Raw genomic sequence first — 27,642 nt, 5'->3', positions numbered from 1 at the left:
AACTCATCAGAAATTAAAAGCAAGTGAAGGGGGGGGGAGTTTGTTTGTTTTCGGATAGGTGGGTGCTTTTTTATATTTTAATAGTGTCAGAACCAAAACAGCAGCAAATATAGTATCCCAAACTCCAGGGGAAGTTAGATGCTGGTTTATGCAGGTATCTTCATGCTAAACATTACTGGTGCCAGTTAACTCTTTTATTTCATAGTTCTGCTTAGAATCACTTGTAAGTCTGCTGATATATTTTTAAATAAATCTAGATGATTGTCCAAGTGCCTCCAAAGTGTTCAAAGCATCAGATTCAGCAGAAGCTGTTGAGGCTTTCCAGCTAACCCCTCAACAACAACATCTAATCAGAGAAGATCATCAAAACCAGAAGCTATGGGACGAAGTGCTTGCATCTCTTGTGGAAGGACCAGTATGTAAAGACTTTTTTTCATTATGATTCCATGCCTTTTCATTTTTTAATTTATTTTTTAATTATAGTTTGCATACAATATTACATTAGTTTTAAGTGATTAGACTTGTATATACCTAATGAACGTGATCATCACGATAAGTCTAGTAACCATCTGTCATCATATGTAGTTATCATGAGAAGATTTTTAAAATACTCCAATAAACTTAATTAAAAAAATAAAAATATTTTTAAAATAGTAATGTTTTGATAACAAATGATAAAAAAATAGTTTTCCTATGAAGTATCATTTTCACAAGTCAGTCAAAACTTGCTCCTTTTATCCAATCTCATCTAGTGTCACTAGCTTTCAGAAACAATCTGAAGCAGTACATAAATGCTCTTAAATTTATTTTAGACCTCTTAGATGTTGGTTTTTGACCTCTCTGTGTCTGAACTTAATTTATGTTGAGGTGCTGTTCATGGGAAGAATTTTCGGTTGTGGCACACACTCAACTTAATCTAAAACTCATCAGGAAACTTTTTATACTTCACAGTTACCCGATGGCATAAATCTTAAGCAATTCAGCACAATTTTCAATGCCTAAGTGATCATCCTAGGGATAAACTAGCATATTTATTTAAATACTTCATATGTTTTTAATTTTTTTCCATTTTTTGGTAATCATAAAATTTCAAAGTAAAAAGGAATTACAAGGTTAACTAATGCATGGATTTTGTATTAGCTGCGTTTTGCAAACAAAGCTTTCTTATCAGATCCCCAACTAGAGGTTTCAAATATGAATTGTCAAATTGTCCCTTGCTTTTATTGTCTTGAATTTTGCTTACAAATTTGAATCTCTTATGTTTTATTAGATAATATTATTATCTAATAATATTAATTGATATTAGATAATATTATTATCTAATAATATTAATTAATGTTATTATCTAATGTTTTATTAGATAATAACTCCCTTCTCATCTGTTTCCTTCCAAAGTATTGTGATGTGCAGCTATTGTTGGTGAGCTCTAGTATCCTGTCTTGAAATTCCATCTGGTCATCTTTTAGTAATTTCTTCTTGCCAATGTTCCTTTTATTTCCCTCTGCATTAGCCAGAACTTCTTGTTTGCCTGAAATAGGGTTAATGAAATGTGTGTGTGTGTGTGCACGCACGCGCATGTGCTTTTATCTACATTTAAAGGAAATTCTCATAGAGTTTCTGTATTGCTCTTTGTTTGAGAAATATTATATTAAGGAAGAATATTCCTGATATAATTTTTAAACTTTTAGAAATGGGTAAGATTTATTAAATACTCTTTGGATTTATATTGAAGTCATAATTTCCTTTGCCTAAAAATGTGATATGTTGAGTTATCCTTGATAGAAGGAGGCTTACATGTTTGAAAGACAGACGTAAAGTAATTTAGATCTGTGAGAAGTGTTACTTGATTTTTAGGTAAGAGACCCAGGCATAAAGAGAATCTGACTCTGGTAGGTCAGGCTCATTTTCACTTAGAGCAAGTAAGATACAGCAAGCAGTTGTTGATCACAGTCTAATTATTCTCTGGTTGGAGAGGATACAGCTGATTAGTGATAACTTGAGGGAGTTCTAGCTGTGGGTGTGGGCAGGGGACAAAGCAAATATCAGTGAAGGAAAAAGCCCCCTGAGTGCACAGTGAAATTCATTTGCACATCTGTTGTCTGTACTGGACATGTGTATTGGGCTTCGTGTGAATCTTTTATTATGTATATCCTGTTTATGAATTTTAAAAAATTATCAAAATGATTGAATCCTGTGAGACTTGGCAAGGATGTTCAAATCAAGTATACCTGACTTTTCAACCCCTTCTTTCAATGTAATTTTCATATGAAATCAAGTCACCAGTTGACAGTTCTTAAACCAAAAAAAAGACTGAAAAATAATCCTGCCCTCTGGTGGCAGGATCTTAAGTGCCTAAGTCAGGTGATGTGATGTTGCTGCTAATGATTACTCTGAACGTTTATGTACTATTGGTTCCCCTAGGCAGGTTTTGTGACCATTTTCTTCAGATAAGCCAGGAACACATTTATTAAGCCAGAAAAATCAGCTGTTGGCCAATGGTGACTTTTAAATAAATGTACATATAATATATGTGTTTATATCCAGACACCTTCCCAAGGTCCTATGTGATCTGTCATCCCTACCTACCTCTGCAGACTCCTTTCGCTACTCTCTCAGGCCCGTACTGCTTTGGCTACAGTGATCTCTGTTATTTAACATATTCAACTCACTCCTGCTGCTAGGCCTTTATACACATACTATTTCTCTGACTGGAATTCTCTTACTCCTTCATATCCTGTAAGTTTCTGCAATAGTATTACACTACTCAGAGAGGACTTCCCTAACTACCCTTTCTAAAATAGCCACTCTTTATTCTGTTGTTTTAATTTGTTTTGTTTTCTCAGTTATTACTATCTGAAATTGAATTTTTTTTTTTCAGTCTGCTTGCCTAAAGGAATATAAAGTTCCTTAGAGCAGAGACTTTGCCTTTTCTATCATCACTGCATAGATGAGTGCCTAGCACATCGTAGCAACTCCAAATACCTATATGACGTATACTCGTATTATAGGCACCATGGTGGTACCGGGGAAATATTAGTCATTAACAAGGAAATTTTCAAGTACTAAATTTATAGCTTTTTCCCCATCTTCCCCTAATTGGTATATTCTTTTGATGTGTTGCATAATACTTTGTTGATAACTCACTTGACTTTCATAATCCATGTTTATAAATTAGTATCAAGACATAACTTTGAAATAGGATCTTTGATTTTTTTCTTTAATTGAGGTGTAATTAACATACTACATTGTATTAGTTTTAGTTGTACAACATAATGATTTGATATTTCTGTATATTGCAAAATGATCACCACAATAAGCCTACATTTGCCACCATACATAGTTACAAAACTTTTTTTCTTATAATGAGAACTTTTAAGATATACTCTCTTAGTAACTGTCATATAAGTATAGTCATCATGCTGTACATTACATCCCCATGACCTACTTACTTTATAACTGGAAGTTTGTACCTTTTGAATCCTTGCACACATTTTGTACCCCAATTCTGACCCCCAGCAACCACCAGTCTGTTCTCTGTATCTATGAGGTTGGGGTTTTTTTGTTTTGTTTTGTTTTGTTTTTTGTTTTTTGTTTTTGTTTTTTTTGTTTTTTTTAAGTTTCCATAGAAATGAGATCATACTATGTTTATCTTACACTTTGGGAATCTTTGGTTTTTTATTTTTACTTGACATTCTTGTAAATTCTACGTTTTCTATTAATTTAAAGAAAAAATATATATATACTCTCCTACTACCAAAATAACTGAATAGAGGATTATCCTTGTGACTATTCAAAAATCTACTTATCTTTTTAGTTTAAAAGAACAAATGGGGAATCAATAATGGTTTTGAAGAGCATAGAGTACACATTTGATTATGTTTGCTTTAGACAGCTCTATCTCTTATAATTTAGTCCCAATTTGAGTAAACATTAGTATCAAGAAAATATGGAATTTTTAGATTGCAACAAAATATCACAGAAGATAATCTTAGGAAAATAAATATGTTGATTCGTTGGGGTCTTAGATATTACAGAGTATTATTGCCCAGTGCTGTTTTTTGTTTGTTTGTTTTTTTTAAGGTTAAAAAATATTCAAGTTTTATAGCAAAATATTGAATAAATAATGTTTGTTCATGTACTGGAATACCATGCAGCTTTTTAAAAACTGTATGTAATGACCTTGAGATAAATTGTCCATGATTTTTTAATTGAAAAATTGTACACCGGATATGAGTTTTAGGGGAGTATTTTCTTTTTAATGCTTTGCCTTTGCAACCTTTTCAACCCAATCCTAATATTTAAAACTGATATATATATCTTATGGAATGGTTTTTTTTTTTTTTTCCAGTTTCAATTATGTGTTTGCTAGTCCTTACAATCACTATGGATTTTTTAAAATAAAAAAATGTATTACATGGGACCAAGACACTTTTTTAAATCACTTTGAATTTTACTAATGTTTCATGAAATGCTAACCTTTTTTTTTCCCTTCCTTTTGGGTACCATCTAGAATTTCCTGAAAAAATTGGAGCAATCTTTTATGTGTGTCTGCTGCCAGGAGCTAGTTTACCAGCCTGTGACAACAGATTGCCTCCACAATGTCTGTAAAGTAAGTAGAATTCCTTTCTCATTTTCCCTTATTAAGCCAGAAGGCACACTAACCTCCAAACCTGTTTTTAGCATGTGAAGCATTTTTTCATAAAACAGGATAGTTATGGAACCTTGCCAGTTCAGAAGCATTTAATTACATCTTGGTGGTAGATGCATGTTTTAATTCGATAGTAATAGTAATTCAGATATATATAGTTGAGATATTCAGTCACGTTTGGCATTGTTGAGGGGTCGAAATGGAAAAGAGAAAGTAAGGTGTCATTTTCATTGCTGTTTTCTCTTATAGTTTTTGTATGGTTCACACAGTACAGCCCAAACTGAAGTAATTCCATGCACTTAATGGAATCTAAAAAAGATTCTATTTGGCAACATGCCCAGAGGAGTTTGATATGTGCTATCAGTGTAGTGTGAAAGGAAAATTTGATTTTTAGTAAAACCAAGGTTGGAATCTTGCTCTACCGCTTGGCGGTTATGTACCCTGAGCTAACTTCTAAACTTTAGTTTGTTTCTCTTGTAAAATGGAAACAAACCTTCCATATCTGTGTTTGTGCCTGACTTTGAATTAGTTAACTCTGTAATATATTTTGTACCTATTTATACATTTTTGGATGACACAGTATATGTCAAGTGATTTAATAAAATATATAATTTAGTTCTAAGCATGGAAATCCTGATTTTTTTTTTCTTTAATGTTCTGTCAGGAAAGAACAGTATTAAAGCATAACCTAGAAAATGGGTTAGTGGGAACCATACATAATCTGTTACACCCTCATTTTTTACTAGATGAGAAAATTAAAGCACGCAAAAGTTAAGTCATTTACCTGAAGTCTCACAGTATATGCTAGAGGTGGAACTAAAACCACGTCTATAAACGGGTTTTCATAGTGCAGATTCAGGGCATTACAGGTTTTCATCTTTTATGTTTTTCTTGTTGCCAAACAATAAGTTTCTAGTTCGTATTTAAAAGCGTAAGTTGTTGAGTACTTTTCTACATGCTTTACCCTCAGATGAAGTTGGATGTGTTTTTTGGGTTTGTCTCCTTGTGTTTTGCCTTAGGATTGCTTACAGCGCTCCTTTAAGGCTCAGGTTTTCTCCTGCCCTGCTTGCCGGCATGATCTTGGCCAGAATTACATCATGATTCCCAATGAGATTCTGCAGACTCTACTTGACCTTTTCTTCCCTGGCTACAGCAAAGGACGATGATCTGTCTACATCTACTGTGTTGTTCCTGGTGATTTCTTTGGACAATAAAGAATCTAAAATGGTTGGGGTGGGTGGGGGTGAAAGCAATGGTGGACCATATTTCTCATGTTCTGAAGCAGCTAATCCTCTTTCCTACATAGCCATCATCTTGTGTGTGTAGTAAGAGGCCCATTTCTCAACTGTCTTTTAAATATCAAAAGGTAGTTCCTGTCAGTAACAACTAGTTGTAATGAGTAAAAGTCAAAGCCTCAGCTCTAGTTGATATCCAAGTTATGATTTATTTTGCAACTACCTCAGGACAGAAAAGATTTATGGGGATTTTTTAAATCATTGAATAATTAGTTAAATGAAATTTTAGCTACACACTGCCTCCCAAATATTAGTTGTGCCTGGTTCATGTAATTTGATTTTACAGAAAAGGAAATGACACTTGAGATTGTTGGAATGAACGCAGCTTCTGTAGTGTGCATAATATATTTTTAATGTCTTCTTCCATTACAATGTGTGTTTTGCAAGGACAGGTTCATTTTTTAGCCCATTTTGTGAACTCCATTGTGCTTTTTTCTGGTGTTTTATGCAAGTTGACTACTAATGACTAATGAGAACAATATGAATGCATTGTTGCTGCATTAGTGTAATGTGGTGTGGTTTTGCACTTAAAAAGAGGTGTTCAGAAGCTCTAATTGTAAATGTTTATGAAAAGCCTCTTCTGTACTAGTCAAACTGCTTTTAGTGAGTCTCACCAGTGGTTTTACATCTGCAGAGCAATGAGGACTGGGCTGACTTTTGAGAGGACTGAAATTGCTTCATATTGTGATCTTAAATTTTATATTCACTATACTCCCTAAAGTATACCTTAATAAATATTTTATGACCAGCAAAATAACTCATCTCGTTTCACTGTTTTACATTTGTCTGTCTTATAGTACATATTTTTAAGAATCAGTCACTTCTAGAGTGTTTCATAGTACATTTTTATTGAAACAGACATTTCGTGCAATTTTTTACCCTTGATTTTTGGTAATGAGAACTAGTATGAAATTTTAAGTACTAAGGACAGATTTCACCCTGGGTTTGAGTGTTTGTTTGTTTGATTGTTTGTTCGTTTAATTTTACTAAATGGGAAAATTTTTTCAATATAAGAACTTCAGTTTTATGTTCAATTTTAGCATAATTAGTGCTACTTCTTATTTCACAGACACAAGAATATTCTAAAACATAGTTCTAGTCTCTGAAACTCTTGTTATATTTTCATCAGAGAAAAATTTTAATTTGATTGAATTAATTTTCCTACCCCTGAATTTAGAGCCATATATATAGCTAGTATTTATTGAATATTTGCTTTACACTAGTCATTTGTATGTTTTGATGTGTATTCATTTAATCTGATTGACAATCCTAAGAGGCAGGTGCTGTTATCCCTTCTTATGGTTGAATATCAAAGGCACAGAAAAGTTAAGAAACTTGCCAAAATCATACACCAAGGAAGTAGCAGAACTGTACTATGAATTTAGGCACTTGAGTCTAGAACCAGCAATCTTTACTTCTGCACTATATAGGCTCTCACATTTGAGTATAAGCTAAACTAGTTTCAGTGTTTTTTCTACATTAAATTGAAAACCAGATTCTGGTAATTGGAGCTATTGTCATGTAGAATTAGTTATAAACATTGGAATCATTTTTATTTTGAAGAATCAAATTTAAATAGGACCTTCTTAGATCGAAAATGAATCATTAAATTGTATTACCTTGTGTTATAATTCCCTCCTGCATTGGCCATCTCTCTGCATGAAGAAGGGTGGGGAATATCTCTCAGTTTCATCTACTTGAACTAGTTTAGTTCTACCACTTTTATTAATAAAATAAGTGATCCCCACAATTAGGCTATATGTTGTCTTAACTTTGCTATAACATGACAGACTAGGAAAGAATGCTGATTACAGCTTAACATGTTCAGTCAAGTCACTGTCAAGTATGGCCCAAAGCTAAGCAATTTTATGTTAGTCTTAAACTTTTTTTGAAGACTTTGGTTTATTTTACATAAATATTCCAGTTTTTATCTGAAAGATACAGACTTTTAGAAAACAAATACCCTTGTCACATATGTAAAAATTTAATGGTAATTATGTCAAATATCTAGTAAATGTTCAAATTTATTTTGTCTCAAATGTCATACATGGATATTTTATTTAAGTTAGTTTGTTTGAATCGGGATCCAAATCTTCCATTGTTATATTACTGTCTCTTAAGTATCTTTTAATCTGTATATAGCTTCTCAATCTGTTTATTTTTTTTCCTTACCTTTTATAATTTGTGTGTTGAAATTGTTTTAGAGTCTTTCTGACAACATAGATTTTTCTGAGAGTGGAATGGTTTAACCTGTTTCCCTTTATTTTCTGTAAATTGGTAGTTAGAATTCAAACATGACCAGATTCAGATTTTTTTTTTTTTCTTTCAAGACTTCAGAAGTGGTGTGGTCATCCTTCAGGTGATATGTAGTATCTGGTTGCCTCTTAGGCTTAAGTTTCACTGAGCTTTTCACTGGATTCTTTACATTTGGTAGGTTACAGTGATTACTATTAAGTACTCAGCTACTTTCATATAGGTAGAATATTTTTCTTTAATTTTTTCTAATTAGAGTAGGCAGGACTTCTAGTTTTAGAACTAACTTCTAAATAGTATGGTTCATTCACCAAATAGGTGCATGCTAGTATGTTTAAGGATATTAGGTAATTTTTCGGAAGCTAGCCGTCTAAAACACCCTTAGCTCTCTCACAGCAAATTGTTGTGACAGTTTGGCTAACAAAAGTGGGCCCTGCCTATATAACTTAAAGCCTTAGATTTTTATATAGATCCTACTTACAAGAGCTGTGTAGAAGTCTGCTCTGACTTGCCTACTATCTGCTCTTTCTTTCTTTGCTTACTTGGGACCAAACTTTCCCCCATTCTTCTTCTGGACACCCTAAAAGATGGAGCTCATGGCTGTCCACTAAATTTGAGGGAATTGAACTTGATGGCCCACTTGCCACCATCTCAATTTGGACAGAGCTATTCTTGCTTGTCCACTGTCTGCTGACTAGTCCCCATACCAGAACTTTAAATCCTTAAAGGAATTGATATTTAATAACCTAGATTAAGCTACTACACAGGAAAGAAAAAGTTAAATACTAGTCACTGGACATAAGGAATCAAAAACTAGAGAAACTAAGCAGGATGATTAAATGACTACTATTGAAAAAAATGAATGAAAGAAGTTTTACTACTATCTCAAGTATGAAATTTCATTGCATTGATGGAAGAACAAGCTGCTGTGTGAAGAGTAATTTGAAATTAAAATTCTTAGAAGTAAACATAGTTGTGGGGGAAAAAAAAATGTAACAGACAAAACAGAATGGACACTGCCAAAACTTTGAACATACACTGAGTAATCCGTTATATATGGATATGCCACAATATGTTTATCTCTTCATCTGCTGATGGATATTTGGGTTGTTTCCAGGATTTTGCTATTATAAATAAAGCTGCTACCTTTGTGTGTAAGTCTTTGGGAAATAGTTTGATAATTTCTTAACAAAATCAAATATGTGCTTACCATACACATCAATTTCATTAATAGTTACTTAAGAAAAATGAAGAGGTATTTCCAAAATAGTTTATATCTTTTTATATTCCCGCCAGTAGTGTATGAGAGTTCTGGTTATCGCACATTGTTACTAAGGCTTCATTTTCTTTTCAATGTAACCATTCTAAAGGGTACGTAGTTTCTGTATAAAACAGGAGTGGGGTGATAGTCGATTTATTGTACTGTTCACCAGCTATTTCTGGCTCTCAAGTTCACATGTTAGGATTGTACATCATAGCCTCTTTATGGTTGGCTAGGGCCATGCTCTATGTCTGTTGGGCGGGTTATTTGTTTTTAAAATACAAACAATTATGGAGAAACTATAGCAAATACTTTGTGTACAGACTAGCCAGTATTGATCATTATTAACATATTAGTTTTTCTTAAATAAGCTTAAATAAATTAAATGAAGCTGACATGTGCTTTCATCACCCTGCCCATTTCCCTCCCCACCCAAGAAATTATCATGAATTTCATGTTGCCTTTTCAGTTTATGTGTTTATATATAGGTATTCATAAACAAAATCTAGCATTTCACATGTTAAAATTTATACAAATGATATATTTTACAACTTTTTTCATTCATCTATATTTTGGGGTCCTCATTTTGTTTTTATCATAAAAGGGCAGGGGTACTTTTTCTTTCTTTTTTTTCCTTGTTATAAAGGATTTGATCTCTCATCTTCTCTCACCCTCTCCCACCCTTGCACTGGACTAAAAGTTACTCAGTTATTCAATCAGCTTCTGTTATTTAGTGGTCATTCTTAAACTTTTAACATACCTATGCTTTAGAGCGTATTAATATTTATAAAATGATCAATACTTTAGTTTTTTTCCTGAATATCTCACCTTATTTTTATTTCCCTTCCTATTATCTTTTCTGACCTATTTTCCATGTTAACATTTACTATTTTAGTTATAGCCTCTTTAAAACCCAAGTTATTTTTTAAAAATCTGTGACTTGCTGATTTATTGACAAGTTTCATCTCTTTGTTTGCTGTTTCTTACTGAATACTTCAAGATGTTTTTGTACCACAGACCGGAAGGTCTATGAACAGTACATTTTCTCTATCTTTGCAAGTTTGAACATGAGTTTATTTTTCACATTGATTTTAGATAGATAAATTGACTGGGTTTAGAATTCTAGGTTGCTAGTTATCTTTCTTCAGCATCTTGTAGGTGTTCATTGTGTTCTGGAGGCTGTTGTTGCTGAAAAAAGTTGAATGTCAACTTGTCATTTCTTTGAAGGATATCTGTTTATTATTAGCTTCTGAGTTTCACTGAAGTCTGTCTAGGTGTGGATTATTTTCTATTTGCTTTGGGACCCATTGTACTCCTTTACATTGAAAATGCATATCTTCAGTTGTAGAAATTTTTTATTTTCTTTTAAAAATATTGCTTCTCTCCCACATTCTCTATCTCCTTCTGGACCTACTAGAAGTCTGTAGCAGTCTATCCTCCATTCTTTAACATCTTATATCTTTTATCTCTTTACCCTCTCTGTGCTATGTTCTAGGTGTTTTCCTCATATCTTTTTTCCAATTCATTGAATTTTCTCTTTGACTGTAGTCCACTGTTTAACCCACTTAAGTAAATTATTTTATTTCAAGAACTATTTTCTTCTAATTTTGTTTTAAAGTTTGTCTGTTCGAGTTTCATAATCTCCTGTACTAATTTATGGATTTCTGTTCTTCTGTTATCTATGTGAGCATTTAAAACATGCTTATTTCCAAGTCCTTTTAATCTTTCTCACATTTCTGTTTCTTAAAGTAAGAATTCTGCCATTCATTGCTGCTTAACATTTATTTTCATTTGTTTTGTCAATGTATGAGTTCATCTTCTGTGGCATTTTCTTTTCAGGGTTTTGTTTATGGCTTTGTTGTGGACACAATTGCTTCCTTTGGAGAAATTTTTAGCTCGTTTTATCTGGGGCCCTATATGTTTTCCTGAAACTGAACCAGTTATTTTGCTAATTTTGTTGAATGGAACCCCATGATGCGACTGGTATGAATTTGGCTACTGCATGAGAGGGAAAGCTTGTTTCCTACTCTGACCCGGGGTTTAGTAGATACCGATTTTTCAGTCCTCATATTGGAACAGGAGCTTTCCCAGTTCTGAACATGCTTCTTACTGTCCATTATAACTGTAGCCTCAATTCCTAACATCTATTCCCTGACATCACTGAAACCCTACAGTGATGTCCAGTACAGTCCATTATAACTGTAGCCTCAATTCCTAACATCTATTCCCTGACATCACTGAAACCCTACTTCCTAAGATGCATGTCCAGTACAGCCACTTTCATGGCCCATGTGGTTTCAGGGTCCTTCCTATGGATTTCTTCTGCATTTCTGCCACCTGGAGGTTTCCGTTCCTACTTCGAAAACCTGTTTTTCTGTGTGTTTTTTGTTTGTTTTGTTTTGTTTTAATGAGGGGAAGAGGAGTGTTTTACCAGCATGTCTATGTTTTTGGAGCAGGGATGGCAATAGTTCCCATATCTGTTCAGTCTGTATCCAAAAAGAAGTGAGTGCTGTCAGTATGTTTCATGCATTACTTCACTTACTACTAGTACCTACACAAGTTGTGAAGTAAGTAGCATTTTCTCCATTTTACAGATAAGATGGTGGTTCCAGAGAGTGAATTACTCACCCTAAGTCACAGATAGTCAGCAACAGACTTAGATTTTTTTTTTTTTTTTTAATTCTGGAATATAAAGGTCTTTATTAGAGTTGACGTACAATATTAGTTTCAGGTGTACATGTAGTGATTTGACATTTATATACCTTACAAAGGGATCACCACAAGAAGTCTAAGAACCATCTGTAACTGTACAAAGTTACTGTGGTATTGATTGTATTTCCTGTGCTGTACATTACATCTCCGTGACTTATTTATGTTATAAATGTACACCTCTTATCCCCTTCACCTTTTTTGCACATTCCACCCACCACACCATCCTCTGGCAACTATCAGTTTGTTTTCTGTATCTGAGTCTATTTTGTTCATTTGTTCAGTGTTCTAGATTCCACATGTAAGTGAAATGATACAGTATTTGTCTTTCTGTCTCTCTCTGACCATGTCACTTAGCATGATAACCTTGGTCCACCTATGTTGTCACAAATGGCAAGATTTCATTCTTTTTTATGGCTGAGTAATATTCCCCATATTTTTATCCATTCATCTATCAATGGATACCTAGGTTACTTCTGTATAATGACTATTGTCAGTGGTGAGCAGCAGACTTGAATTTAAACTCAAGCCTGTGTGTTACTTTCCACTACTTTTTCTGCTTCACTGTGTTATTTATTTTTAATTTATATCACATCCTTTTGTCCTTTGAAAACCGGGTTTGGACACTATTTCAAAGAAAACATATGTAACCTGACTGAATTTCATCTAGAAATATCTGAATGGTTTTCGTATGACAGTATTTCTTTTAGAGACTTCTTGTTTACATACTATAGAAAACATGGGCTTTATTCTTAAATTGGAGGGAAATAGTGAACTTGTTTAAGGATTGTATTGAACCTGCTTCACTGTGGCACCTTTCATTCTCTCCTTCCACAACCGCCTCATGCCCAGTAGCACAAGATTGACAGCATTTCTCTGAATGGCAGACACTGTCCCAGACGAAAGGCTCTCTCTTTTTTTTGGACAAAATACAGAAATAGTGCTAACCCTCCACACTCCTCCCCCGCCCCTCCCGACATGGCTGGCACCACATACTACACTCACTCCTTTGCTATTTGCAAGTTTATTTAACAGCCTACCCAACTGTCTCCTTCCATGGAAAGTATTTTCCTCATTGTCTTTTGGAATGTATTTGAAGCAGCTCCTTTTAACCAATAAAAACATCTAGTTCTATTTTGGAGAACTTTAATATTCCTGTGTAGTTCACAGTGGATAAAATGACTTGAGCACAGGCGAGTTATCTTTTTTTTTTTTTTTTCCTCTCCATTCTTTATGCCAGACTTTTAAGAAAGGATCTGTTTGCATCTAATTCTACTTGGGCTGCTCCTGCTGCAGTGAGTAGCACTTTTGGATCAAGTTCCCAGTGGCAGCACCATTGGGGGAAAGTCTGCATTTTTTTAGGATGACTGACATCACTCCTGGTGCCGTTGGATTCCACCCTGTTTTCTGGCAGTTTGGCTGTTACTTAAAGTATGTAAATCTTCTGAGTCTCACACCAAGCCTTTTTTGTTTTTACAAATGATCTTCAGAAGTGCTTTTGTAGGAAATTTAAGATGTCACACCCAAACTATACAAACACTTTTACTGGTGAGGTTAAAGTACAATGCAACAAACAGATCAAAAGTACCCTAAAATTTCTCTTGCATCAGTTCTGAAAACCTTAATCTTCCTGGGTCCAGACACCCAGGAAGTCCTGTAGGCCCATTAAAATGAATGGTAGTTGGTTTTTTCTTAACCCTCCATTGATTTTGTTGAATTCAGAAGAATTACAATCTCCAACTTGCATTTCAGAAGTTGATTTGTAAAAGAATGACAGCCATGATCTTTGACTTGATGTAGGTTGAAAGTGAAATAATCTTTTGTTTGTACAAATTTGTACAAATAGTTTCCATAGGAACAATGATATAGAGGAAAGGGCTATTTTTCCAGGTTGGCCTGTAAAGCCTATTAAACCGTAATCTAGCAGCATACTGCTTTTACAGAAAAGGCGTCCGATAACCCTGGCCAGTTCCAGGCACCAGAGACCTCTTCTTTCCCCAAACTGACTACATTTCCAAAGAAACTTTGAGATGGGTGATCTGACAGCAGGGACTGTAACTTCTTTAACATCAGGGACTTATCACCATCCCCAGGGAGTTGCATGTATGAGAGGTGGGGAGAAGACGTGGGAAAAGCTCCAGATGAACCATGGGTATGGTATGAAGGCTGGGCAGTTAGAACCTGAAAGTAAAGCAACAGCTGGGAGGCGCCCCTGAACTGAGAGGACTAGAGGAGGGACTCTGGGGCAGAGGGGACACGGTGAGATCAAGTACTCAGTGAAGCCAGCAATGAGAATGACATATGAATGGGAGAAAGAATAAAAAGACAGCAGTAGGAAAAACCATCATACCCAGGCACACAAACACCACGTTAATCACACATGTCAGGTTAAGTAGGGTCCGACCTACACACATAGCCAGTGATGAACAGTGCATCCTCCAGCCGTGTCCTCAGGGCTTGGTGCTGTAGGGACTCGGTTCAACTTCTCAGATATTCTAAAACCCGTGGGACATTCTCTCCCCTGCCTCCCACTTGGTTCCATCATTCAACAATCTTGCTGTCTCTTGATTTGCAAAAAAAGACTTCGCTCTTTCAAAAAGGAAGAATCCTCCCCTCCCACATACCTTTCTCTCCTAATCATGGAGTCTTACGTCTACCCCTTTACAGAGAGGCTTTCCCACCCCACTACCTTTGCTCTGACTCCTGGTGCCCCTCCCTGCATTACTGCCCCTCTCCTCTCCTGCTTTCTGCCGGCTCGTCCTGCTGCTAAACTCGAGGCTGCCTCCTGTCCTCCTCCCCTTCCCTTTGCCATCTTAAGCCGACTTTAATCGTCGCCCTTCCCCATTCTCTTCTTGATTTCTCTCTTCCTAGTTTTAGGGAGTCCTCTCCCACCTCCTGACCTGGGCCTTATTGCTCATGCTCTTGACTCCCTTCTCTTCTCACCCTGGAGAGCCTTCTCCCAATATCTCTGGCTTTTCTCCCCCCACCTCCTGACTCTTCTTTCACCTGCCCTCATTGAGCTGATGGTGTTTTTTGCCACTTTCACATCTTAATCCTTACTCCCTCCGTTGGCCCTTATCCACCTCCTCCCCTCTTTCTTTCCTGTTCCTAACCCGCATCTTCCACTTTCACTCCTTCTCTCTCCCTCCCCCATTACAAATCCTTCCCTCCTCTACTGACCCAAGGACCTACACACACACACACACACACACCCCTTTTCCCACCTTTTTTTCCCCCCCTCAAAGCCCTTTACCTGAGTCAGGTTTTCTTTCTTCTCTGGACTCTATTTTCATTCTCTTGTGACTCCAGGCTCAAAGCCCACCTCCCCATTTCTGACTCCCAGCAAGAGTCGTACACCTTTCCCCAAACCCAGCTTTTATTCCTCATCTTTCTCCTCTCCCTATTTCCAAAGGATTTTTAAAACCCTTTAAAACATATGAGATTGAAAAAAAAAATGCTAAATTGGAGAGTACAGATACTAAGATGTCTCATGTTTCTCTTCCTCCTGAACACCTCCCCACATCTCATCATGGCTGGCTTTTTGTTCAGATTGTATCCTAAAAGTCATCTTTCGAAGAATCCTTCCCTGCCTACCCAATATAAAGAATTCCCACCCCGGCTCCCCCGACACACACACACAGATACCATACTAGTTTTTCTAAAGAACATTTGACATTGTGAAATCTTAATTTGTTGCCTGTTTGTCCGTCTAGAATTGATGCTCCATGAAAGGCATTATCTTTCTAGTTCACCTTGTATCATTTAGAACAGTGCCTGGTACATAATGGCTCGGCCAATGTTTTCTGAATAAAGTGATTTCTAGGTGCCAGACACTAAGCTCACTTTGTTATCTCATTTAATCCTTACAACAAGCTTGATTCGGGTAAGTACCTTTATTATTGCTATTTTATAACTTAAACTGAAGTGCAGAAAGGATAAGTAAATTTGCCCCTTATCTCAAAATAATTGGATATCTGAGAAATTAATCCAGATCTATAGGAAGTTGCAGCCCATGTTCCTTCCACATTCTCTGGCTGTCCAGAGGAAAAGGGCCTTTAGGAATGGGAAGCAAGGGAAAGGGAGATGGATCTGAATGCAAGGTAGGTCAAATTTGGATTGGGGCTCCTGCGCCTGGGACCGTTTTTTGTACAGGAAACAAGATCCTCAGTGAAGATGAAAATAATAAGAGCTAACTCATGAGCATTTACTTCGTGCCAGACACTGTTCAGAACAATATATCGAATTTCTCACCTAGGAGTGGTAAGTGATATCATTTTACAGGTAAGGAAACTGGGGCTCAGAGATGTTAATTATCTTCTCCAAGATCATACAGCTAGGATATGGGGGATCTGAGATATAAGCTCAGGCAGTCTGACTACAGAGCAAGTAGTGTGAATGTATCCTGCACTCCCCCCATCAAGAAAATAACCAGATTCATGAGTCTGGTATGCTTCATGTTGGGCGCTAACTCCCACTTGCTGGATTCTTGTTTTCTTTGTGGAATGATCTCAGCTAATGTAACACTTCTGCTTCTGGTCCACCTCTCACTGCTCTTCATAGTTGATTGACGATGACTTCCATCCACATTATATCACCAGGACTGGGGAAAACCCCCCTTTTTTATCTTCCCTCTTCACCTGGGATCTACATGCAATAGCATTTCTGTGTCGGTGTATCTGCTATGCAGACTCAGACTTTTCCTTGGGTGGGGTGTCCCCAGGCTTAGACTGGTGAAGCATCAAGGGCAAAAATGGAGAGCAAGCCCTTCTGGCTAGAGATCCAAAACCAGTCTCCAATAAAGCTGATATTTTTTGATCTCCAAAAAAACTGCCTCGATACAGTGCTGGCTGGAACGAGCCTAGCAGATCAGGGAGTGAGGCCAAAGCACAAGTGACACGTGCCAGCTTTGGGACAGTCTCCTACAGCCATCGGAGACTCGGCCCGAGCTGGGAAAGGGGTTTTCTCTCAAAATGGTAAGATTTGCATAAAAAATACAAGGTTGAGTAAGTCCAGGCTCTTTCTCACCCCTACCAGCCATTAAAGGCTTAGAGTTCTGAAAATTTCCCTGAAATGTGAATGAAGAAAACTGAGAAGCAATACCTCAAGCTTGAAAGAAACCTACTGAATCAGAAACTCTTGGGCCAGGGCCCAGCATTCTGTTCTCACAAGCCCTCCTGGTGATCTAGACACACTAAGGTTTGAAAACCACTGTTCTAGGAAGCATCCCTGAGCCTGCACGACATCTGAGCCAAAACATCTATCCCGGAGCCCTGGGGGCCTCTAAAAGCGCTAACATCTCAGCTTCCAAACTGCTGGTCCCAGATGGCTTCTTGTACCCAAAGTGACACCTACCACCCTTTACTTGGATGAAAGGCACCTGTTTTGTCATTAGAAAAGCATGGCCCCTGTATGTATCTAGAGGTTTTATGAGGTTCCCAGATGGGGCCCTGCCCTCTCTCACACACGCCTGCGAGGCGAGGATTGCTCCAGGAGTGGCCTGTGGCCTGTCCCAGGGCTGTGAGGAGGCAGAGGGGATGCCCAAGTTGTAGGATGTGTGTGCGCGTCTACCTCAGACCCCTCATCTTCAAAACTGCTCAAAAGGCACATTCTGTACAGCTTTGTGAAGGTACCTAACTGTAGAATTTTAAAAAGTTATAAACGTTTTTTGATTATTCTTGATAAAATGTATATTTTATCAAGAAAAAAGGAGGGAAGCACCTTATGCAGAGCCTGCCCAGAGGCCCTGTCCTCAAGGCCTGGCATTTTGTACTAAGTGCTATCGAAACTCACAGAAGGCATCAGAAACACTGTCTCCGTGACAGTGTCCCTCTTTGAGATCAAGGATCATTCCTTTATTTGACTCATAATTCTGTTTGTTGACCGCGTACTGTGAGCGAGACCCTGGCTCAGTATTGGGAATCCAGTGATGGACAAGACATGGTCCCTGCTCTCAGGAAACTTGGTTGGTCTAGTGAGGCAAAAGCAAAGTAAACAGAATGATTACTAATTGTGCTGAGGGCACAGGAAGCCAACTGAGTGCCCAGATAGAAAATAACAGAGCTCATTTCACGGAGCTACGTGGAAGATGTTGAGGAGATGCTGAAAGATGAAAAACAAGCAGGAGCCGGCAAAGCAAAGGGCAGGGAGTGTTCTAGGTGGAGGATAACACAGGGGCAAAGCCCCAGAGGTGGGACAGTCAGGCACAGGCATCTGGTAAACACAAGAGACTTAACAGTGAGAGAGAAAGTTTACTTTGACTCTCTTAATCACCTGTATTTGCCTCTGATATATTCGAAGGTCAAACAATGGATGACTCAGTGTGGAAACAGCTTTGGCACTTAACCACTAACACTTCACAGTCTGATGAAGAAAGAAGAAAAGAACTGCTGTTTACCACGATGATTTGTTTTCACGTTTATCCTTCTGCAGAAGGGGCTCCTCCATGCCCTGGTGTCTAGCCTGTTTTGAGAGCCTGGTTTGCAGCTCAGAAAGGGCAGCAACCATGGCAGTGAGGTAGCCTGCTTTGACCAGTGGGCACTGGAACTGTTCAGCCTGGGTTCAAGTTCTGGCTCTCTTCTCACCAGCTGTGTGACCTTGGTATGGGGCATCTCTCCATACCATCCCCCTCATGTATAAAAGTGGAATGTTATGAGATAATATATTTCAAACATTTAGAATAGTACCAGACACCTGAGACATACTCAGTAGGTATTAATCACTTAGGTTAAAAAAGAACCATGGATCCCATCACTTCTCTACTGCCTAGTTAGGCTGAAATAAATTGTTTTATAAACTTTTTAAGTGTGAGAATAAGTGGATCACTTGCAGAGCATTCAGTAGAGTACTCAGAACTTTTGTCCAGATCACTATCATACTAGCTTGAATAATAGTTGAGTGAGCTGTCACATAAGAAACTAAATAGGGCTAGAGCAAGTGCTCAGTAGCTATCAGGGAAGAATATCAAGCATTCGCTATTTCTAGGGGAAAGTTGTTTGTGGCACAGGTATGCTGGTTGCCTGCCTAGTCTTCCCCTTTGCTTTAATTAACCAACTCCCGATTTTCTTTGGGGCAGTAACATGCCCAGGTAAAAGACCTCCCCATAACACCTTGCATTTAGGAGTGCCCAGTTAAAAGTAAGCAGAAATTACTGGGTGGAACCTCTGGGAAGGCATTTCAAAAGAAGCCGACTTTTGGAATCTGCCTTTTGTCTTTTGTTTTTTTTCTCCCTTTTTTTTCTACCTAGAATGGGCATGTGATGACTGGATATACAATAGCCACCCAAGACTGTAAGGATGAAGACCATTTGCAAGGAAGGCAGAACAGAAAGGCGAAAGGAGCACTGGCCCTTGGCTTATTACCTCTGGACTTACTGTTAAATGACCAAAAATAAACTGTTTGATTAAACTTTTGTAGTTGGGCTTCAATTACATGTGGCCTAACAGCAATTCTAATAAAAAGGGCCAAAGTGGCATTCACTGCTAACCAAGACATACACACTTTTTTTTAGTCAAAGACGAAATTGATAATGTGTCTGGCCTTTGGATTAGGTGTTCTCATTACCCTTCAAATCCCTCTGAAACTGTACATAGGAATAAGGCTGAAAAATGGACCAAGAAGGCATTCTTCAAATTGAAATGCTTTTATTAGAATACTAATAATTGCAGATACAAAAAAACAAAAACAAACAAACAAAAAAACCCACCACACATGAAAAAAGAGGAAAACACTCAGAAATGCTATTATGGATTAGGCAAATTAGAGTAAAAAGATTTCTGCAGCGCATACAAAATGTAAACATTTGTCCTGGGATTTCCCACAGATGGCATAGTCTGTAAGGACTTATTTGGAACAAAAATATGTCTATTGATTCTCTAGTACAGCGTCTGCAAATTTGTAACATTGAAAGTTAAAGTTCCTAGCACACTCAAAATTTTCTATGCAAATTTGTAACATTGAAAGTTAAAGTTCTTAGCACACTCAGAATTTTCTATGCAAAAAAAAAACAAAAAACTAAAAATGGCTCCCAATCAAGGCAACTTAAACATCAATTGTTATATGTGGAAGCAGAGGCACCAAAGCAAATCGATGTTCAAATGATGAGCTTCCATTCACTATGCTAACTGTATATACAGTTACCTTGACAGAGATTACAAAAATATAAAAAGAGTATATAAAACCCCCAGTTGAGTCTGGGGTGGAAGATGAAATATTTCTTGCTTATCAAATGCTCAAGAGAGAGGCATCAAATCAGTCACTTGAACTTAGGGAGAGAAGATTAAGAAGAGGCCCGCTTCTGTTCAGAAAATGGAGACTCGTAAACTTCCATGGGTGGGCAGGTACAAACCAGGTGCTGATCTCCATAGATGTCATCAATCCGGGCAACGGTTGGCCAGAATTTGTTCTCCGGTTTCACAAAGGGCTACAAGGGATAGAAGATGGAAATGATCTGGGATGTTTTGAGAGGTTTCTCTTGGTAGAAGAGATTGCAATGATATCCCCAAAGCCTACGACACCACAAGCCCAAGTCTTCAGGAAGTACAAGAAGCCAAAGCCAACCTCATTACTAGTCAAAAAAAATCCAACTTTTGACACTTGTCCCCACCACATCAAACAGACTGCCGAGCATCTTCTCCTTCAAAAAAGAATCAGAAAGGAAAGAAAGATTGCATTGGGGCCACCTCCCTGCTGGATGATGGTAGAAAACATCTACTTGACAGGGACCCCTATTTGGTCTGACTTCAGAGCTCCGAAAGTCAATTCCTGTGCTCTGCACCCCTCGTCATGACCCGCATTTCACAAGGTGTCTCACAGAGAGTTACTATAATAAGGAGACTACAGAGTGGGAGCCCCTCAGAGCAGGCAATGGCCTCTCGTACGCACGTGGACACCACCAGCTAGCACAGTCACCTTCAGAGGAGAACTTACGAGTGGGAATGCTGCCACCTCTCTGGAATACGGCCGACCCCAGTGGGAGGATGTGACACAGGTCAGGGAGTGTGGAGACATCTGAGACAGACAGGGATGAGAGGCAGATCAGAGCAGAACACCACCTTCTCTATACTTCACCACAACCAGTGAGCTTCTAACAGAAGCCCGTGGACAGAGAAGGCTGTTGTTTTGATTCAATTTAAGGGGAAGGAAATTTCGGCAGAAAATTTTTTTATTGTGAAATATTTCAACTATCAGAAAGTTATGGTAATATAATAAGCGCACCTACCACTTAACATAAACCACTATTTTGCCATATTTGCTTAATCTTTAAAAATAAAAAACAGATGTAATTGAAGCTGTCTATATATCTCCTCTCCATCTCATTGTTTGCTCTCCTCCCCAGTGATAACCACTATCTTGAATTTGGTGTTCACCATTCTCATGTTTTTATATTGTTACTGCATATATTAATAAACATCATATAGCGTAGTTTGGTACAATTTTAAAACCTTGTATCTTATGAGTGTTATTCTCCACTTGCTTTTGTAACTCAGTATTATGTTCTTTAGATGTCTGTCATTTTTAAAAATAGCCTAAATTCTAAAACAGTCAGCAGTATCGAGAGTAAAGAAAAATGATAATGACATTAAAAACAATGGTATTGTCGCCATTCATTACCCTGTCAAACTCACACTCAGTAAGGAGCCTGCACTCCACCTTCAGCCGGGCAGTTTTGGAACTTGCCTGAGCATCTGAGACCTGTTATCTGCCTTAGAGCCATAACCCAACACATTATTCTCAGTTCATGATTCCACGGCTTAATAACATCCAGACCTAACAAAAAACTTAGGGCTCTGACCAGATATAAACTGAACATGTTTTGAAAGAGGCAAGGTAATGCCTAACAAATTTTTCTCCAGCATAAGCCATAAACATTGTAAAGCATTCAGGCCAAGTACCAACCTGGTAACTGTTCTAAGAGGTAACTGCTCTCATGTAAGAACTGATCTTTATCCAGAGTTAGTGAGGTAAATAATCCCTAGTAAGTGCATCAAACAGATACACAGAAGGATAAGATTTCCTCAACTAAATAGAGCCCTTAAGCCTCTACTCCCTCCTTTGGTACACAGTTGGGTGTATGTGTGGTTGGGTGGGTGCGGAGCGGGGATAATTCCCACAACCCAAAACCATTACACAAAGTCAAAGCACATCAGGAAACATACATGTTATACTTGAGTAACTGCCGCTGTGTTCAAGAAGCTAAACTTTCAAGTAATGAATGCATCATCTTCTCAGAAGAATGGACTTAGACAAGAATATCACCTTCTAATGAGCCTTCAGGGGTTGCTGGTGCTCTGACGGGACACCGTTTTCTACTCTAGGGGATATACCAAATAAAGTACTAGTGCCTACATACCTTCAATGGATTGACATGTGGGTCAATACGGCCCTCCTCAATGTCAGCGATTTCCTGTCTGATGTTGATCATGGCATCACAGAATCTATCCAGCTCTGCCTTATCTTCTGACTCGGTGGGCTCAATCATGAGAGTCCCTGCCACCGGCCAAGACATGGTAGGGGCATGAAATCCTGCAAGGGAGACAGGTTTACTAATATATGTATCTCAGCATGTTTATGGAAGAAAATCTTAGGAAATAATCTAACAGCCAGCAACAAGGATCAGTTAAGCAAATTTTACTGGTTACCCATACAATAAATATGCAATCATTAAAAGTGTGTAAATTAATATTAAATTGGGTAAATATTCAAAAATATTAAGTGAAAAAAGCAAGCTATATAATGACATCCCAATTGATTAAAAAATGACAAAGTATTTTTATATGTGTATATTTTATGAGGGAAGATGCTTTGAAGAATAAGTACTAATGAATATTTTAAATAAGAATAAATACTAAAAAAATACTAAAGAATAAATACTAAAGAACACTTTTCTGGGGTTATATCCAGAAAATGAGACTGGGATTTTTATTTCACTTTGTGTTTTAGAATCTTTCTATAATACTCATGTATTAATTGTAATTAAGAGAAATTAAAATATTAAAGCCTATCAAAAGCTAAATAATGTAACAAGCAGTAAGGAACCTGGAGTGAGTGTTATGGTCCCATCTTACAGATAGGAAAACTGAGACTTGGCCAGTATGTAGAAAACCTTTGCACTGAATACAGGCTGAAGGTGTTTCTACATTTTCATAAGTTTTCACATGTAAGATGAATCAACAAGACCCACGGTCAAAAAAGAGATTTCCTGGACAAAAGCCAAAAACAACTTTTGCTATTTCCTATGCCTTTTCTGTGAAACTTTAAAAGACGAAGAACAGCTTCTATGTTGGTATACCTGTCAGCTACATTTGCCCTAGAATGCAATGGTTCCCAATTCTGGTGCATCATTACATGGGTGTTTTAGAGTCATGCCTACATACTTTAAAGGACTCTCTCTCCTCAACGTTTTATTATAGGAATTTTCAAACATACCATAAGTTAAAAGGAGTGAATACCCATATACCTTCCACCTAGATTCTACAATGATGCTGTTTGCTTTATCACATATCTATTCATCCATCCACCTTATTTTCGATGCAAGATATGTTGCAATCATAAATACACTTCTCCCTTAAACACTTCAGCATGCATATCATTAACGAGAATTCGATATCAGTTCACATGTTTTTGTGACAAAATTGACATACGGTGAAATGCACAAATCTTAAGTGTACCATTTAATGAGTTTTGACATATACATAAAACTGTCATCCAAACCAGAAAGGGATTTAAAAAAAAAAAAAAAAAGCTGGTCTCCTTAAGTCTGACCACAAATCCATGTGTGAGCAAATTCACACATCTGAATTGTCTTGGAAACACAAATTCCTGAAACTCAACCCTGATTCAAAAAGTCCAAGGGAGGGCTCAGAAATCTGAGTGTTAAAAACCCCAGGTGATTTCAATCATTAGTTATGTTTGGAAACCTCTGTCCTGTGCCCCATATTTGTCTGGTAAGACTGATCCATGGGGTGCTTGTTAAATATACAGATTACCAGGCCTTTACCCGTGGAAATTCTGATTCAGTAGGTGCGATTAAAATCCAGAATCTGTGTCATCGTTTTCGTTGTTTTTTAACTTAGCCATTCATTCATGCATTCATTCATTCTTTCCATTATTAAACACTTGTTCTGAGTACCCACTATGTCCCAGGCTTCTGGAGAATTCTGTGCTGACAATCGCTCTATCAAACATCAAAATAATGTCCAGGTTAGAGATAGCAAAGGACTTGGGAATACTGGGTGATAACTTCAACCACCACCTTCCTCTTAGCACCCCCTTCTCTCCCTGCAAATGCTGCTACAGCCAGCTGTGTGATACAGACAATGCATCCCCAAAGGGAAGATTTATCCTGAATAGACCATCACTCAGCCATTAGCTGGGAGGTTGAGTCAGGTTATAGGAACAGCCAAGGAGATACTGAGAAGGTAATTGCTAATTTCATTAATGAAACCTTTCTCCGGTTTTTCCATTTATTATCAGTATAACTGATAATAATGATCATTAAGATCATTCATTGAAGAGAGAATGAGTCACACATGTGGGACTCCCATGATGATGCAGTTGTGAAACTATTAAATTACTAAAGCTTTCACTTATTAAAAGAAATCATTCAAATCATCATTAAAATTTAGATAGGACTCCATATCCATTGAAAGGCAAAGTTCTCCCCCACTTAGCCTTTCTGAGAATTGAAGAGTCTTTGATATTATTATAATGTCACTAAGAAAATGTATTTTAATAAGGATTGTGCTGAATGAACATCCACAGATACACAAAGAGCCCGTGTCTCTTAAAATCCTTCAAAGAAAATTGCATTATCTCTGTGAAAACATGTGCCTATCCTTTCATCTCCAGAAGCAGCTGAAACAGCTATGCCGTAACTGAGATGGTTGTAAATCTAAAAAGCCATTCGTCTCTTAACACTTCTACAGGTTACCTGCTCCACTTCCTCCCTCATTACACCAACTTACCTCTTCAGAGACGTCTCTGTTTATCAAGAGTGGGACAGGAGTAAGAATTTACCAGAAACATGGGAAGAGAGCAACAATCATTTTCTTTGGGATTTTTAATTTTAACTATGTAGACTACTTTTCTTGGCTGCATGGATTCAAGATGCATGATGTAATATCTTTTCAAGGGCAGTACAAATGCAGTCATATGGGAGTTTTTTCTCTATCACTTTGAGGGTTGCCTAGAACCCTGGGCTCTCCACTTAGCCTATGGAATCAGTTTCCTATGGTGCCTGCACATTTGGTTTGTGCCCTCCAGGAAATGGTCCACAGCCAGCGCGGGCAGCTGCATAAATGTCAAATGCCCGAGTTACCCTACAAGGAGTGGATCACATGGGGCTACTCACCATAATCCTGAAGCCTCTTGGCCACATCCACAGCCTCAATATTTGCAGACTTTTTGAAGGGTCTTGTATCCAAAATAAATTCATGAGCCACATAACCTGTTCAGGAAAATGGTTTCATCTCAAGATTAGCATCAGCTTATTGTTGAACCCAAAGAAATGAGCAAATAAATCAGCTTTATAATGCACATGAAAATGCGTGGGCACTTGGTAAATTTATATTTGGAAACAAAGACTTCATCTGCTCTTATTACAAATAAAAATTTTTAAATTTCAGGCCAATGAGTCCAATCCTCAGTGTGTAACTCGCCCAGGCTCCAGGAAGCTAACGGGAGGTGGGACTTCGGAGACAGGGCACTGGTGGAACATTCAACAGAGATTCCTGTGGATGAGATTATTTCTAACGCCGAGGACCTAAAATCTACCAATCATCACAGACCTGATCCTTTTCTACAAAATACTTCTAAAGCTGAAGATGCATCGACACTCTTTTCAGTAACTTTGCCCTCGACATCAAATAACTGTTTCTTCTGTGTGTAGTAAATATATACTAAGCATAAGACACACAGAATTTTACAGAATTCTTCAAAAGGGCTTTTGAAGTTTAGGTTTCACACCAAGAATTAGAAATAGAGGCTGTCAAACAGCACACCACCAGTGGCAAGGAGTCGATGAGGCCAAAGTCTCTGTGGGGGTCAGTTCACTTTGTTCTAGTTCATAAACTGATTGCCTCTCTATGCCCGGACTGCCATCTTCCCAGCGTGAGCTGTTGGCCACCCATCCATCATCAACAATAAACCACAGAGTAAGTGAGCATTTTCATAATAGATCAGCACTCCTGGGGGGGGGGCTTCCCAAATTCCATGGCCCGTGCGACTGATGAATTTCCTTCGAGGAAAGTATCTTAGCATTAGACAATAATGCACTCCTTCTTAACCTGCTTTCCTGACTTTCAGCAAACAATGAATCTATTTACAGACACTTGGAGCGGACAGCTCAGGCCTGCAAAGAATAGCTCCAGTCATTAACGGAGATAGTCTATGGACTGCTCTGCTTCTTATGTAATGAATACACATGAAAGGATTGGTTTTGTCTGAAAATGAAAGTAGGAGAGCCTGAGACTTTGAATATACTGTCACTGCATATTTATTTTTAAAACATGCTTTCTAACAATGATAGGGATTAAATTTGTGAGGAGTGTGATTCAAAAGTAGAAAACTGTATTCACAAGTAGGTAAACTTGGGGGGGAAAGTGCCAAAAGGAATAACCAGCTGGAATGTTCAGGGAAAAAAATCATGAGATTATTTAAATTCTCATCAACAATTAACTCCAGGAATCCTCGATGACCTACCCCATTTTGGAAGCCCAATCTTTAACCTCTCTTCTCCGAGCCTCTGGCAGCTACCCCTAGCATTGTGACAATGACAGAAGGAAAAAGCTCACTGCTCTGAAGGACGCTCAGCCAGCAGGCGGGGAGGGGGAGAGGGACACATGACAGCAGAGGGGAGTTGCTCTTGCTGGTGGGCAGAGAGCAGAGTCTTAAGGCCCCATCAAGCCCAGCCCAGCCCAACGCGGCTAATACCAGGACTTCATCTGCAGAGGCCCCTACCACAACCAAGTGGTTTGGGAAGAGCTCCATTTTCAAATGAGGTTCAGATGTTATTTTCTAAATCCATATTCTAATGCGTTCAAATGGAAACTAGTGGAATTTCAGCACTGCTCGTTCGAGCCCTCTCTCTCTCTTACTTGACCGCTGAAAGGGGTGAAATTTAAACTTGGTGGCTGTTGGAGGCCAGATCCCAAGTTGTTCATCTTTGTTTGCAGTTTTTAAGGAGAAAAGATATACAAAAAGATACACAACCTTCTATGGCATATGGTGAGTCAGGGCACTCTGAAGTAGAAATTGTATAAACTGACCAGTGCAAGTTTTAATTTTTACTGAGTAGTTGTTTCCACTGGGTCGAACCGTGACTACAACAGAATCTGAAAAGATGCCAAGTCAAGGGAGCAAGGAAGAGAGAGGGTAGGATGGTGAAAAAGCAAAATACAGGTGGCTTGGCTCTCTGCTTGGAACACCCCCCACCCCCCGATGTTAATTCTCTTCCGAGGCTGAAGATGACATGGGAACAC

The 27,642-nt window shown here is 37.9% G+C and overlaps 2 protein-coding genes across 2 annotated transcripts in view; one reads left to right on the top strand and one right to left on the bottom strand.

Annotated features, from left to right (window-relative positions):
• Window positions 1–6,700, top strand: part of UHRF2 (ubiquitin like with PHD and ring finger domains 2) — a 67,751-nt gene extending 61,051 nt beyond the window's left edge. The window contains exons 14-16 of the mRNA XM_006918366.3: window positions 258–415; window positions 4,511–4,609; window positions 5,668–6,700. Coding sequence (XP_006918428.1) covers window positions 258–415; window positions 4,511–4,609; window positions 5,668–5,814 — 404 coding nt within the window. The 3' untranslated portion in view covers window positions 5,815–6,700. The remainder of the gene's footprint in view (window positions 1–257; window positions 416–4,510; window positions 4,610–5,667) is intronic.
• Window positions 6,701–19,789: 13,089 nt separating this feature from the next.
• GLDC (glycine decarboxylase) overlaps window positions 19,790–27,642 on the bottom strand; it is a 74,926-nt gene continuing 67,073 nt past the window's right edge. The window contains exons 22-25 of the mRNA XM_006918365.3: window positions 25,515–25,610; window positions 22,515–22,687; window positions 21,092–21,172; window positions 19,790–20,585 (exon numbers count right to left, since the gene is read on the bottom strand). Coding sequence (XP_006918427.1) covers window positions 20,442–20,585; window positions 21,092–21,172; window positions 22,515–22,687; window positions 25,515–25,610 — 494 coding nt within the window. The 3' untranslated portion in view covers window positions 19,790–20,441. The remainder of the gene's footprint in view (window positions 20,586–21,091; window positions 21,173–22,514; window positions 22,688–25,514; window positions 25,611–27,642) is intronic.

Source organism: Pteropus alecto, unplaced genomic scaffold (assembly GCF_000325575.1).
Source record: "Pteropus alecto unplaced genomic scaffold, ASM32557v1 scaffold95, whole genome shotgun sequence".
Lineage (NCBI taxonomy): Eukaryota > Metazoa > Chordata > Mammalia > Chiroptera > Pteropodidae > Pteropus > Pteropus alecto.
The sequence above is the reverse complement of the archived record's forward strand: the minus strand, read 5'-3'. Positions and strand labels throughout refer to the sequence as shown.